Raw genomic sequence first — 14113 nt, 5'->3', positions numbered from 1 at the left:
AAGATGTATGTTGGGGCGGTTGGTTCGTACGATAGAGCAGGAACTGTGGTTGATTACAGCGCTTCTGCAGGAAGCGTATCAACACAATACACAAGCGTGCTTAACATCACAGAATACTCCAATATAGCATCTGCAAGTGGATCGAATGCCAGCCTATCAGATACATATCTCGGCATGTACAATGCTATTAATTAGGCGAACGACTTACGTACTTTTTTTTAAGGTTATTCTGTTACGAGCGGAAACTTTTTCGGAGGAAACGTTAGTTATGTGGCAAGCGGAGCCCCGAAATACAATTCCAAAGGGATGGTTAGTAGCTATTGAAATATTAGAATAAAAGTGGACTAATAGACTGAACATGAAACTATATTCTAATTCAAATGCATATTTCATAAAATGGCTGCTTTATGGTTGAACACTGCTGCTGTTTTGTGTATAGTAGTGTGCTATATTGCTTTAAAATAACGGTAGCACACTTGCTGTGGTGGATCCAGGTCGCTATATACGAATCAAACAATGTAATCAGTTCGCCATCCAACTTTCTTCTTCTACATCCGAGTGAGACGTCGGGTTTGTGGCAGTTAGGAGCTTATTTTGGACATTCTGTTTGCGCTGTCGACATCAATAAAGATTCGCTCGACGACCTAATTGTTTCAGCGCCGTTATTCAGTAACGTCACCACAGGTTATGACCAAGGAAAAGTTTTTGTTTTCATCAACAATCCAAACGACACCAAGTTACAGAAATGGGTAAGATAGAAATTATATTGAATTATACAATAAGGTATCAGCTCATACTGCCATAGAAACATATCCGTGATGCAGGTCATATACTTTTGAAAATAACAGAGCGTTCAATATACATATTTAAGTAATCAATCCCGAAGAAATATATCATAAAACAAGCTGTACGCTTATGGAACATGAGATCACATTTTATAAGAGATTTGGGATACAGGTATCTGCGTCATACCGCCCACAATCACTCAGTGGATCAAACGCAAAAGGAGCTCGATTTGGAATGTCGGTTGCAGTGGTTGGTGACGTAGATTTAAACGGATATGACGACATAGCAGTGGGAGCACCATTTGAAGAGATTTCTTCAACCGGTAGCGGCGCTGTTTACATTTATTATGGATCCAGCAAAGGACTGAGTGAAACACGAAAACAGGTTTTGATTTTTTGTTAAGAAACGTATTTTGCACATATAGTATATGGTGGGGGGAGATAGGACACTTTTTCAATCTATTTTCTCGTCTCATTTGGCAATAAACAAAGAACAATAAAAGAATTATAAAATCGTAACCTCACGACTCCCGTAGACCGTTGTGAATGGTTTATAGAATACGATCAGGATATTTAGATATTATGTGCTTAAGGTGTCTTGTCTTTCCTTACCCTACTATATATACATATATATTTATTGTTTTAACATTTTCCAGCGCATAACCGGGAAGTCCGTTACATCACCGTTAAAAACATTCGGCGGGTTTATTGTATCGGGAACAGGAGCCCAAAATGACGTAGATGGAAACGGATACTCTGACGTGATAATATCAGCACCTTCCAGCGATAGAATTATTATCTTACGAGCTCGACCGATTGTCAAAGTTCGAACACAAATCACTTTGAATCCTCCATCTATCGACTTAATCAACTGTCTCAGTAATTCATCAGCTCCTTGTACGAGTGTGACGGTGTGCTTAACTGCATTCTACACGGATGATCAAGTCTTAACATCACCAGCACGTAAGTTGACATACCAAGTTATAAAACAAGTCTCCCTCTAGTCAAATAATAACATTTTATCTTAAATATGCTTATTAGGCACGCGGGTATACAACCCGAAGCGTATACATCGTGGGTCACTCGTTTTATATATTTTTAGCTATCAATGTAACTATGAAGTTGGATTCTTTACTCGGCAATCAAGGTAATAAAAGACTCGTGTTCGCTGGAACAACGTCATCAATTCATATAAAGGTGTACAACGTCACTTCATCGCGTGTTTGCTTCACTTTGCCGGTTCAGCTGAACGTATGTAATCTTTCGGATGTGAAGCTATGACATAGATAATACATATATATGTCCATAGATATATATGTATTGTAATGGTAATAGAGACGTATTAATATAACATAACAGGTGTTGTAAAATTATTCTGTATTTATGTATTACGATAATTTCTACTTACAGGAAGTATGCAGTGTAGTTTCCAGCAATCCGAACAACTCACAACTTACTAACCCATATATCTCTTTAATAACAGCCTGCATATTTTGAATCAACTTTATCGACGGGAGACTTCGGGATAGTGTCACGACTCGAAGTGAGCTATGATTACACGACCAGTCATAAAAACACGATCATGTCTGCAATGCTTGACCCCTGGTCGCCAAGGGTTACCACTGCTGACTGGTCGTTTCAAAAGAAATGTTCAGAAATGAAGGGAACCAGATGTAGTCACGACTTGAAAATTGAAACAGCTTATTCGTAAGTTGATTTTGTCAAGCTAAAACTATATTTTCATTATGTTTTTTTATAGTGTTCCATCTCATGTTGTAATGTCCCAACCTTTGATTCTTGGTTCAAATCCTGGTCTTCTATCGATCAATGTAACGATCACCAATCTGGGTCCCGACCATTCCTATTTTACAAGGATTAACGTCGTTGGAAATCTTGACCTAACCAAGGTACTTAACACAAATATATATAGTAGGGTAGGGCAAGATGGGATCGTGTTTTAAACAAACAACGGTCTATGGGAGTCGTGAGGAGACGGTTTTATAATTCTTTGAATATTCTATGTTTACTTCCGAATGGGACACGAGTAAATAGAACGAAAGAGTTTTCCATCCTCTCCCACCCTACTATATCTTAAAGCAGATAAGGCAACACACTATGCATACTGTGAGCAGGTAGTCGGTACGTGTGTGACCATCATCGGACAAACAAACATGCCAAATGACACAACTGTTACTTTCAAGTCGGCAAACTCAAATTTACCAGGTTTTATGTTTAAAGACGAAAAGGTATATAGTTGAAAATCTACTTATATATTTGTTATGCATCTATAAATATGTTAATTTACAAAAAAATTCAGTGTTTTTTCATATTGGAATACTCGCTGGAATCTTTAACGAAAAAGGCAATAGTGCGGGAGATTCTATTGAAAGGGTCCGTGTATTCTGGGTAAGATAATTTAACCTGTGACTACAATTAAACATTTGCGTATCGACGTAAATTATGTCAATGATTAACACAACCAGCGCGAACGACACAGCGAACGTCATAGACCCAATGATGCACAACAACCAATTCGAACTCCGCAAACAAGTTTTCTATACAGCCACAATCGCTCACACTAGGTAAATAAACAGCATATGTTGTGACTATACTTTCTAGTAATTTTAATTTGGTTAACAGCAACTCGGTACCGAACTCTATGTTCTACAATCGCACCGTGTCTCCCTTAGCAAGTATTCATAACATCAATAATGAATTCTTGGGAGGTTCAACGTATGCTGTATTTCATAAACATTCGGTAAGACCAAGAGGGATATTTATAACGACTATGGCAGTAAGTGACTAAGACATAACACAACGAGGTAAAAAAACTTTTCAAACAGATTGAGAACCGAGGACCAAACCTTGTTGCAAAAGCTTCTCTTGTGTTTACATGGCCGAGGCAAACCAAGGAAGGATTACCACTGTTATATCTCTACCATTTCCAATGCTTGGTAAGCAAAGCCATTAAAATGCAAAACAATGTAAACATTACATACCGAATATTTCAAATAGCCTTTAACTTTGTGTCATTGCGCAACGATGGAAAAAGTAAACGAATACGGACTCGCGATAAACAACGGAACCGGTTTAAAAAATATTTCAATTGACTTCAATTCTAACACAGTTCTCCCGACAGATACTGTAAGTACATCTGTTAATCAACAATTTGAATATTCTATCTTATACACACCATCTACAGACTTGCAACGACGTGAAGTGCGATTCCATCACGTGCACTGTCAATCAACTTGGAAAGTTCTCCACAGTAGTGGTGACGTCATCATTTAAAGTCTGGTTACCAACATTAACCCAGGTACCCCATATTATCAATTTGGCAAGCCAATACTATGTATGCGTAATTAATGAACCAACTCTAGACTAAATTCTAAATCTCATGACGTGGCTCCTCCAAAAGATATAAAATACAGAAATATATAGATATCGAATACATGCGTGCCTCGCACCCATATAGCATTCAATGATTCAATTCACTGGATCTTTTTTACTCGTTCCAGAATAACCTTGCAACAAAACTATCAAGCAAGACAAGTTTTAATGTCACGGATTCTCCCATCTATAACCTTGCAGCTACAACAACCACGGTATGAAACGATGTTTTGTTATTGTTACATATGCCCTATTTACCGCAAGGGTTCAATAAATTACCTTGTAAAGAACAGGGCGTTATTGTAGTGCATTCTGTCTACAGGCAACTACCGTGGTATCAAAATACCTTCCACCGGTTCCACCAATTGATCAAAGCAAACTAGACATCGGTCCACTCATAGGGGCAATAGTTGGAGGAATTGTTCTGCTTGTTGTCATCATGCTTATAATGTGGAAGGTAAAATTAGGACTTCTCTTAATAATGTTACATTGCGGTTTTATCACCCATTGTATAGCACTTTTCAATGCTATGTCTTTGAGATAAATGCGTATGGGTTATTGTCGTTTTTTATTATATGTTGTGGAAAGTATTGTAAACTAATCTGCTCGTAGTTTAATTTAAGTCCAGTGATATTTTAATCACTGTTTGTAGTTAGCAGGTAACTAAAATTTGTTTAATTTGCTTGAGTATATTTTTGCCCAGGTGGGATTTTTTAAGAGCAAGTATGCTAAAATGCGACGTGAAGCAGAAAACACGGACGACAACCACGAATCAGAACACAAGGACGACAGCCATGCTGGGGCAGAAAACACAGATGACAATGAAATTACAGTACAAACCAATGCAGACGAATAGATTGATTTCAAATGTGTACATGGAACTGTTAATTAATGAAAACTTTAACTTTTCTAACTGCTGCCTTCTAAAATTTACTTAACTTAAAAGAGGAGGGTCTGGGTATAGTATAGAAACGTTAGAGTGAAAGTGTACAAAACACTTTTAATTTGTTTCTCCAAATTTGTATGTAGACATATATAACCCGTATCGTTTAAACAATACCAATGCTTTATACATTAACATACTGTAGGTAACACGTTAAAAACTATATAGCAGCAGAATAAGAAAAAGAATGTTATACTTGATTTTCAAAGCCCACAATATTATTTCGTGTGATTTACGTGTATTCCTATAATAATAAATTCATTTATTAATCAAAATTAGCAAGGATTTTAAACTGTTCTGCCATACCAAGCCTGCTGTTTTTGAATCGCTAATACACCTGGTGTGTGAATCGCTAAATAACTGGTCGTTTGTTTTAATGTTTCTTTAGAATGTTGTTTATTATAAAGTTATGATAGTAATTCGAGGTATCACCCAAGTCAAACATTAGGGTGGGGGAAGATGGGACATCTTTAGCACATAATATCTAAATATTCTGATCGTGTTTTAAACAATTAACAGCGGTTTTTAGGAGTCGTGAGGATATAGTTTTATAATCCTATGAATGCTCTTTGTTTTGTTTACTATACCAAATGGAACGAGAAAATAAAATAAAAAATGTCCCATCTTCCCCCAGCCTGCTATATATTAATTATGGAAATATTGGGCAATATGTGCTTGAAGGTCCTCTCTTACCCGACTCTACGTTATATTGTGTTCATGTGCATTCGAATGGATAACAAAAATGTCACTTTGTGACAGGTTAGCATAAACAAAAGGCTAAAAACATACAACACAGCGTATATGACGATACGATGAGCTGTTCTATATATACCGTGTTTAGCAACAACGAAATCACTGTTTAAAAGTATTGTTTGGTCAGCAGATAACGTGTACGGGCGACTTCCGGTGCGCCACAGCTCAATATAGAACCTACATCACTCTCTTCAGGAGGCTTTATACGGTAAACTTCGTAAACGTAAGAGAGCTGATTAGTTGCGTAAATGCATGAAATACGACAGTTATTATGCAAATAGCAGCTTTAACACCGATATAAACTTTATGCATCGAAAGTTTCTATCAAGAAAATCGAAAGTTTCTATATTTAATAATAGAATGGATTCGATAAAAAACTTGAAATATTTGTTGGCAAGTATCGTTATATTTTCATGTGTGACTGATACACAAGCACAGAATATAGAGACGAGGGCATATCATTCTCTTTCTCCGATAAAATCCGATTCAGCTGTGATTCATTTTGGAGCATCCGTGGTGATTAAAACGTAAGTGGTATATATCAAGTAACTTTATAACTTTTACATAAACACATAGTTTCCAAATACACTGATCGGATTTTAAACAATTAACAACGATATATAGGAAGCGTAGGGATATCGTTTCATGATTTTTTGAAGGTTTGTTTACTACCAAATATGGAACGACGAAAAAGACTGAATAGAAGCCAAAACTTGTATTTATTCGTAGTTCTGCCTCTCGTTCTCAAACGTTTGTTGGCGCACCACTGTACGACAGGAAAAATGGATCTTTGTATAAATGTACATTTGATGGAAAAACTAACGGAAGTACTCAGTGCTTGAGAGAAGCTGCATTCGGTAAGTAATATACTTAATGCTTGTTGTTTTGAAGAGGAACTTTATACTATTATCGTTTCCCGCTTTGTTCATATATTTGTCTCTCTTTTATGTAGATAAAAGCGGTGCGGTGGGTATTTCCATAAGCAAGGATAACAATGGAGAGAGTATATACGTAAGTGTTACGTAATGCACGCGCTGTAATATCATCCGTATATCTATACTATAACATCGATCAACTGCATCTGCATAAATAGGTGTGCGGAAATCAACACGTCATCAATTGTCCAAAATCTCAATTGCAAAAACGGATGATCGGAGCTTGTTATAAAAAATCCACTACGTCACCAACAGCAACATTGCTCAAATCACCTTGTACTACAGGTAAACTATCAAATGCCTTTAAAACAATCAATGCAATTGCTTTTAAGCATCTGTCGTTTCCATGCCGACCTTGTATTGCTAATCTTCTAACCTAGACTATATTGTCAGTATTATAGCTTATAGATAAAAAAAATCAGAATAATAAACAACCATATGTGGTAACTCGTAGGCGGGTAGTCTCCAAGTGTATGAAATTGAACACACCTGTAATACAGACTGTCATTGCTCCGACAAATGAAGTTATATTTGTTATAATTATTATTATTGTTTAAGCATGTCCGATCGGGAAACTGACCGCAGACATAATTTTCGTTGTGGACGAATCAGGTAGTGTGGACACGGTGGAGTATTTGAGCTCCTTGAACTGGATGAAGCAAGTTATATCATCTTTTAGGTACTTTGAATTGAAATGTTGAACTATACCAGCTATGTCGTTATATACTGGTATTTTACGAACACAGAAGTTACATTGATACGGGGGATGTTGCTGTCGGTGTCATCGGTTTCAGCTATGATGATGATATAGACACGGGCGTCCGCATTCGTTTACAAAGATGGGCATATCTGTCTTTGATAAGTATATGGAACTTAAAGTTTAACAAACAACTAAGCTACTATATACAAACCGTTGCATCTTTCAGGCCAAATAGACAACATGGTTAATATAAGATCGACACTTGGACTAACGTACATCGGATATGCAATTAACTTGGCAATCACTGAGTTTAACAGCAACGGACGCAAATCTATACCGAGAGAAATGATTTTGCTGACAGATGGTCGTGCGACCGACCCTGCAAATGTTCAACCTGCTGCGGAAAAGGCGAGGTAAACAATGATTTAAAATATTTTTTTTAAATTAAAGTGTGAACGGTCATATGTTCAGGGCCAATGGAATTGTAACGGTTTCAGTTGGGGTTGGTAGTGGGATAATTGAAGATCAACTTCTGACAATTGCCGGTGCCGCTTCTCGTGTGTTTAAAGCAACCGACTACGATAACCTCGCTAGTGTGGTGGAAGGAGTGAAATCCACTATCCAAGACACCGCATCGGTAAAATTAGAAGGTAAAACTTTTTCGAAAATATATATTTCCCTTATTTTTTCGATCTATATAAGACCCGAAAACTAAATAAATTTACAAATGCAATACGTTGAACCAATCTCGTTATTGTTACAAATGATAGAATGCATGAGGATTCTTTATTAAATCTACACTATACATTTTATAGGTCAAATTACGAATACCACTAGCCTGCTTGCTGAATGTCAACTTGGAATCTCATCTCATGTTACAAAGGTACAATACAACGATACTAACCAATTTATGTGAAAGGTTTTTACAAACACTTTACGCAGAACAACAAGATGTATGTTGGGGCGGTTGGTTCGTACGATAGAGCAGGAACTGTGGTTGATTACAGCGCTTCTGCAGGAAGCATATCAACACATTACACAAGCGTGCTTAACATCACAGAATACTCCAATATAGCATCTGCAAGTGGATCGAATGCCAGCCTATCAGATACATATCTCGGTACGTAACATCTACACTGGTAACGATAAATGAAATTTACATGTAATACACATGAAGGTTATTCTGTTACGAGTGGAAACTTTTTGGGAGGAAACGTCAATTATGTGGCAAGCGGAGCTCCGAAATACAATTCGAAAGGAATGGTTGGTAACAGTACCGTAAAATTTTCTGCTACAAACTATCCACTTAGTGATGCAATGATGCTATGCAACATTAAATCCTAGGTCGCTATATACGAATCAAACAATGTAATCGGGTCGTCAACCAACTTTCTTCTTCTACATCCGAGTGAGACGTCGGGTTTGTGGCAGTTAGGAGCTTATTTTGGACATTCTGTTTGTGCTGTCGACATCAATAAGGATTCGCTCGACGACTTAATTGTTTCAGCGCCGTTATTCAGTGACGTCACTACAGGTTATGACCAAGGAAGAGTTTTTGTTTTTATCAACAATCCAAAAGATGTCAGTTTGCAAAAATGGGTAAGATACAGTTCCTTGGTCATATAGCTTTTATTAGTTTGAAACAAACTAGATATAGACAAAAAATCAGAAAATCCAGTGCAGTTGTGCAAAAACCTAAACGGCAATTGCTTTAACCTCTAACCTGTTACACTCACAAAATAACATATATGATAACTTGGTGCGAGCCGGATAAGTTGTTAAATGAAAATCCAACTTCGGTCGTTGCCCAACACGCAATCAATATGTTGCAAAAATTAAATCATTCAGCTGCCTTTAATTGTAATATGAATCTTGTTCCTAGATGTCCCGGTCATACCGCCCACAATCACTCAGTGGATCAAACGCAAAAGGAGCTCGATTTGGAACGTCGGTTGCAGTGGTTGGTGACGTAGATTTAAACGGATATGACGACATAGCAGTGGGAGCACCTTTTGAGGAGATTTCTTCAACCGGTAGCGGCGCTGTTTACATTTATTATGGATCCAGCAAAGGGTTAAGTGAAACACGAAAACAGGTTTTGATTTTTTTGTTGGGAAGCGTTTTTTGCACATATATGGTACTATGGTAGTAAATATTTACATTTCCTTAGTGCATATTGGGAAAATCAGTTACGTCACTGTTGTATACGTTTGGTGCCTTTATTACAATGGGAGCTCAAAATGACGTAGATGGAAACGGATATTCTGACATGATAATATCAGCACCTTCCAGCGATAGAATTATTATCTTACGAGCTCGACCGATTGTCAAAGTTCGAACACAAATCACTTTGAATCCTCCATCTATCGACTTAATCAACTGTCTCAGTAATTCATCAGCTCCTTGTACGAGTGTGACGGTGTGCTTAACTGCATTCTACACGGATGAAACGCCACTTTCATCGCCAGCACGTGAGCTATTTATTCTAAAACGTGTTAAACCGTTGTGGGTTTAGGGGTCTGTAACCAATATGTAGTGAGTTTTGAATAACCGAAGAATCTTTAAATTTGTCCTCTATTTAGCACTGAATGTAACTATGAAGTTGGATTCTTTACTCGGCAACCAAGGTAATAAAAGACTCGTGTTCGCTGGAACAACGTCATCAACTCATATAAAGGTGTACAACGTCACTTCACTGCGTGTTTGTTACACTTTGCCGGTTCAGCTGAACGTATGCATATATGATTTGTGTTCAGAACCAACCTATAATATAATTATTTTAACAGCCAGCATATTTTGAATCAACTTTATCGACGGGAGATTTCGGGATAGTGTCACGACTCGAAGTGAGCTATGATTACACGGCCAGTCATAAAAACACGATCATGTCTGCAATGCTTGACCCCTGGTCGCCAAGGGTTACCACTGCTGACTGGTCGTTCCAAAAGAAATGTTCAGAAATGAACGGAACCAGATGTAGTCACGACTTGAAAATCGAAACAATTTATTCGTAAGAGAGCGTGTTAGCCTTTTTAAAGCGGGTTTGTGTAAGTTGGCATTCATTTATGTCTTTTTAGTGTACTTCCTTTCGGAGAACCTTTGGTTTTAAGTTCGAATCCAGGGGTGGTAACTATAACTGCAACAATTACCAACCTAGGCCCCGATCATTCATTCTTCACAACTGTTGACGTAATTGCAAATCTTGATTTAAATAAGGTATGCTTAAACAGAGAGGCGGCCTCGTATGTAGTTTTAACCATTGTTGCATATACATACATAGGTATCAGGTGAGTGCGTAAATGTGGCACCATTAAATACACCAAATGTCACAACTCTTAGCTTTAAGTCGAAGAAATCAACTTTGCAAGGATTTATGGGAAAAAACGAAAAGGTATCTGTCTATCTGAACACTTTATAATAGACATCGTTTATTCAGCCTAAATATAACAAATGTGTAAATCCCTGGCGAGCAGACCGTCAGGGGTTGTATATATGGAGTGAGCCGGTATTTTCGGCGACATTTGAACTAGTTTAAAGTTAAACGCCCCTCTTACTGTCCTTATTGCCTAGTTTCTAGACGGCACTACGACAATCACTATACCGTCGGCGTTAACTGCACCAACTTCGGACAGTTTTTTAACAAACATGATTTCATTTTTTGAACAGTTCGCGAGAACATAACTGCCCGAAGTTAGGGCAATTGATCGGTACATTGTCTATAATTAAATCAAATACAAACAAAGAGCCCAAATAGAAAGATAAATTTGCTTACCTAGTTGGAAATACCAACTGAGTATATATATGGTCTCACAGGTCATACAGTTCAAAATGTTCCTTTGGTCTTACTGATACCCACTGTTACATACAGCCTATTACATACAATTCAGCATCATGCTAATTGACACTCCTTTAAGCAAATCCAATCAGGAAAAATAATGAAACACAAGACGCGGAAAAATAGTCGTGTCGTCACAATGCCGGGATTTACATAGCTGAATTTAAGGGGCAAAAACATAGATATTATAAAGAAACAAAAGCATGATGTTGGTCTTGAAAAAAAATATATTACACTGTATCTCTAGTAGTCTAGTATATGGTACACATTTATTTCGGTGTTACTTTGTACAGTGTACCTTCATAATGAAGTACTCATTGCTTTCTTTAACGAAAAAGGCGGTAGTAAAAGAGATTATACTGAAAGGAGCTGTACATTGGAAGTAAGCAAGTCTTTTTTATCATATAATGTTTAGTAAGTTCTAACCCAGAAAACGTTTATGTAATGAATGTTATTTTTGTCGGAAGATACGACGCTCCCACCTGGGTGATCGCATGTCGTCAATCCAGTGGTTCCTTATATAAGCTGTTCATGTATATATTCTTCAATTTAAAAACAAACGAAAAAGAATAATTTTCATATCGTTACATAACATGTGATAACCGGTAATCGGGGACACGGTGTGTCTGGTTTAACAATTGTCATTACCCCACTACGCGAGGATAATTAGGATACATCCGTTTATTCATTCAACATTCAAAATGTTATCCATTTATTCAAACAGCGTTAACGACACCATAAATGCCATTGATCCAGTGCTACAAAACAACCAATTCGAATTTCGGAAAAAGGTTTTATACAAGGCTGCAATCGTTCACACGAGGTAATATCTTTTAATTATTTTATACTTGGTACACTGTTTCATCGAATTCCTTCTGTATAAACAAATATAGCGACTCGGCACCGAACTCTATGTTTTACAATCGCACCGTGTCTTCGACTGCAACTGTTCACAATATCAGCAATGATTACCTGGGCGATCCAACGTACGCATTGTTCCATAGTCATTCGGTGAGTGCAATAATTTACTCTGAAAAAGACCTTGCGGATATGAAGTATTTATATAATGCAAACAGGTATACAACCGAGGACCAAACCTTGTTGCAAAAGCTTCTCTTGTGTTTACATGGCCGAGGCAAACCAAGGAAGGATTACCACTGTTATATCTCTACCATTTCCAATGCTTGGTAAGTAAAGCCATCCGAATACAAAACAATGCAAACATTACATACCGAATATTTCAAATAGCCTTTAACTTTGTGTCATTGCGCAACGATGGGCAAAGTAAACGAATACGGACTCGCGATAAACAACGGAACAGGCTTGAAAAATATTTCAATTGACTTCAATTCCAACACAGTTCTCCCGACAGATACTGTAAGTATCATTATGAAACTAAAATTCGAGTCTTCTATCTTATACACATCATCCACAGACTTGCAACGACGTGAAGTGCGATTCCATCACGTGCACTGTCAATCAACTTGGAAAGTTCTCCACAGTAGTGGTGACGTCATCATTTAAAGTCTGGTTACCAACATTAGCCCAGCGAAAACTCGTAACCAAAATTTCAAGCACGACAAGTTTTAACATCGCGTACTCGCCTATCTATAAAGCTGGAGTAACCACATCCAAGGTGATCAATGTTATTGCTGAATAACATTTAGTCGGTTAGATTTTCTTAATATAGTAGGGTGGGGGAAAATGGGACATCTTTAGCACATAATATCCAGATATCCTGATCGTAAAGATATAGATTTATAAATGTTTGAAGATATAGAATAGATTTATAAATGTTTGATTGTTCATTGTTAACTGCTAAATGGGACGAGAAAACAGAGTTAAAAGGTGTCCCATCTTCCCCCACCCTACTGTATGCATTTGTTGTTAAGCGTTTTGTATGCTCATTGTTTTCCGTATACACAGGCAACTACTGTGGTATCAAAATACCTTCCACCGGTTCCACCAATTGATCAAAACAAACTAGACATCGGTCCACTCATAGGGGCAATAGTTGGAGGAATTGTTCTGCTTGTTGTCATCATGCTTATAATGTGGAAGGTAAACACAATGTTTGATGAAATACTTAAACTATATATGGCCTCAAATAATTTGGCCGATGCCAATTTAACGTTTCCGAGAATAAAACGCGAATCGAATATTAAACATTAATCGTATTGATATATATAAATATCTTTTTTACCAATTTAGGCTGGATTTTTTGAAAGCAAGTATGCAAAAATGCAAAAAGATGCACAGCGGGAAACTGACGACCTCGACAAAACGATTGAAGTTGACGTGAACGAATAATGTGATAATAAATGCATAATTGGCTCGATTGTAGGCATAACCACAAATTCACCGAAATTCATACAAAATCCTTAATTTCAGAGTTATTTATTGAAATATAGTAAGGCATGGAAAGACGGGAAACCTTTAGCGCATATAATATCTAAATATCCTGATCGTGTTTTAAATAATTAACAACGGTCTGTTGGAGTTGTAAGGATACGGTTAAATAAATCTTTGAATGTTCTTTGTTTATTACATAATCAGACAAAAAAGTAGAATGTAAATGTGTCCCACCTCCCCCACCCATACTATTTATGAAATGTATAAAAGTCCCCAATGAAAATGTATGCAGTGGTTTTTGTTGTGTGCTTCATGTTCTACATTTATTAAGTTTAATTCGAAACTACGTTGTAGTGGACTGACATTAGTCAACTTGGTGAGTTTTGCTTCGTGTTTAACTTGGCGACTTATAATTCGTGC

The 14113-nt window shown here is 37.2% G+C and overlaps 2 protein-coding genes across 2 annotated transcripts; both read left to right on the top strand.

The window, feature by feature from the left end:
* Positions 1–228: 228 nt before the first annotated feature.
* LOC494424 (integrin alpha-IIb) lies at positions 229–5099 on the top strand. The gene is made up of 17 exons (XM_026835989.1): positions 229–309; positions 495–749; positions 958–1170; positions 1442–1748; positions 1888–2036; positions 2269–2492; positions 2545–2692; positions 2918–3031; positions 3103–3191; positions 3269–3367; positions 3426–3543; positions 3629–3739; positions 3801–3929; positions 3988–4101; positions 4304–4390; positions 4498–4632; positions 4879–5099. The coding sequence occupies exons 1-17, from the start codon at positions 307–309 to the stop codon at positions 5029–5031; spliced, it is 2448 nt and encodes an 815-aa protein (XP_026691790.1). The 5' UTR covers positions 229–306; the 3' UTR covers positions 5032–5099.
* Positions 5100–6089: 990 nt separating this feature from the next.
* On the top strand, positions 6090–13731 carry LOC113474542 (integrin alpha-V-like). The gene is made up of 26 exons (XM_026835983.1): positions 6090–6398; positions 6601–6728; positions 6824–6882; positions 6965–7091; positions 7365–7485; positions 7553–7668; positions 7733–7919; positions 7978–8156; positions 8322–8389; positions 8449–8626; positions 8684–8769; positions 8851–9105; positions 9389–9601; positions 9677–9977; positions 10089–10237; positions 10293–10516; positions 10584–10722; positions 10787–10897; positions 11635–11723; positions 12066–12164; positions 12235–12352; positions 12418–12528; positions 12590–12718; positions 12777–12977; positions 13268–13402; positions 13553–13731. The coding sequence occupies exons 1-26, from the start codon at positions 6124–6126 to the stop codon at positions 13649–13651; spliced, it is 3897 nt and encodes a 1298-aa protein (XP_026691784.1). The 5' UTR covers positions 6090–6123; the 3' UTR covers positions 13652–13731.
* Positions 13732–14113: the final 382 nt, after the last annotated feature.

The sequence above is a fragment of the Ciona intestinalis genome, chromosome 9, assembly GCF_000224145.3.
Source record: "Ciona intestinalis chromosome 9, KH, whole genome shotgun sequence".
NCBI classification, from domain to species: Eukaryota; Metazoa; Chordata; class Ascidiacea; order Phlebobranchia; family Cionidae; genus Ciona; species Ciona intestinalis.
Note: the sequence above shows the minus strand (reverse complement) of the source record. Positions and strands in the feature narration are given on the sequence as shown.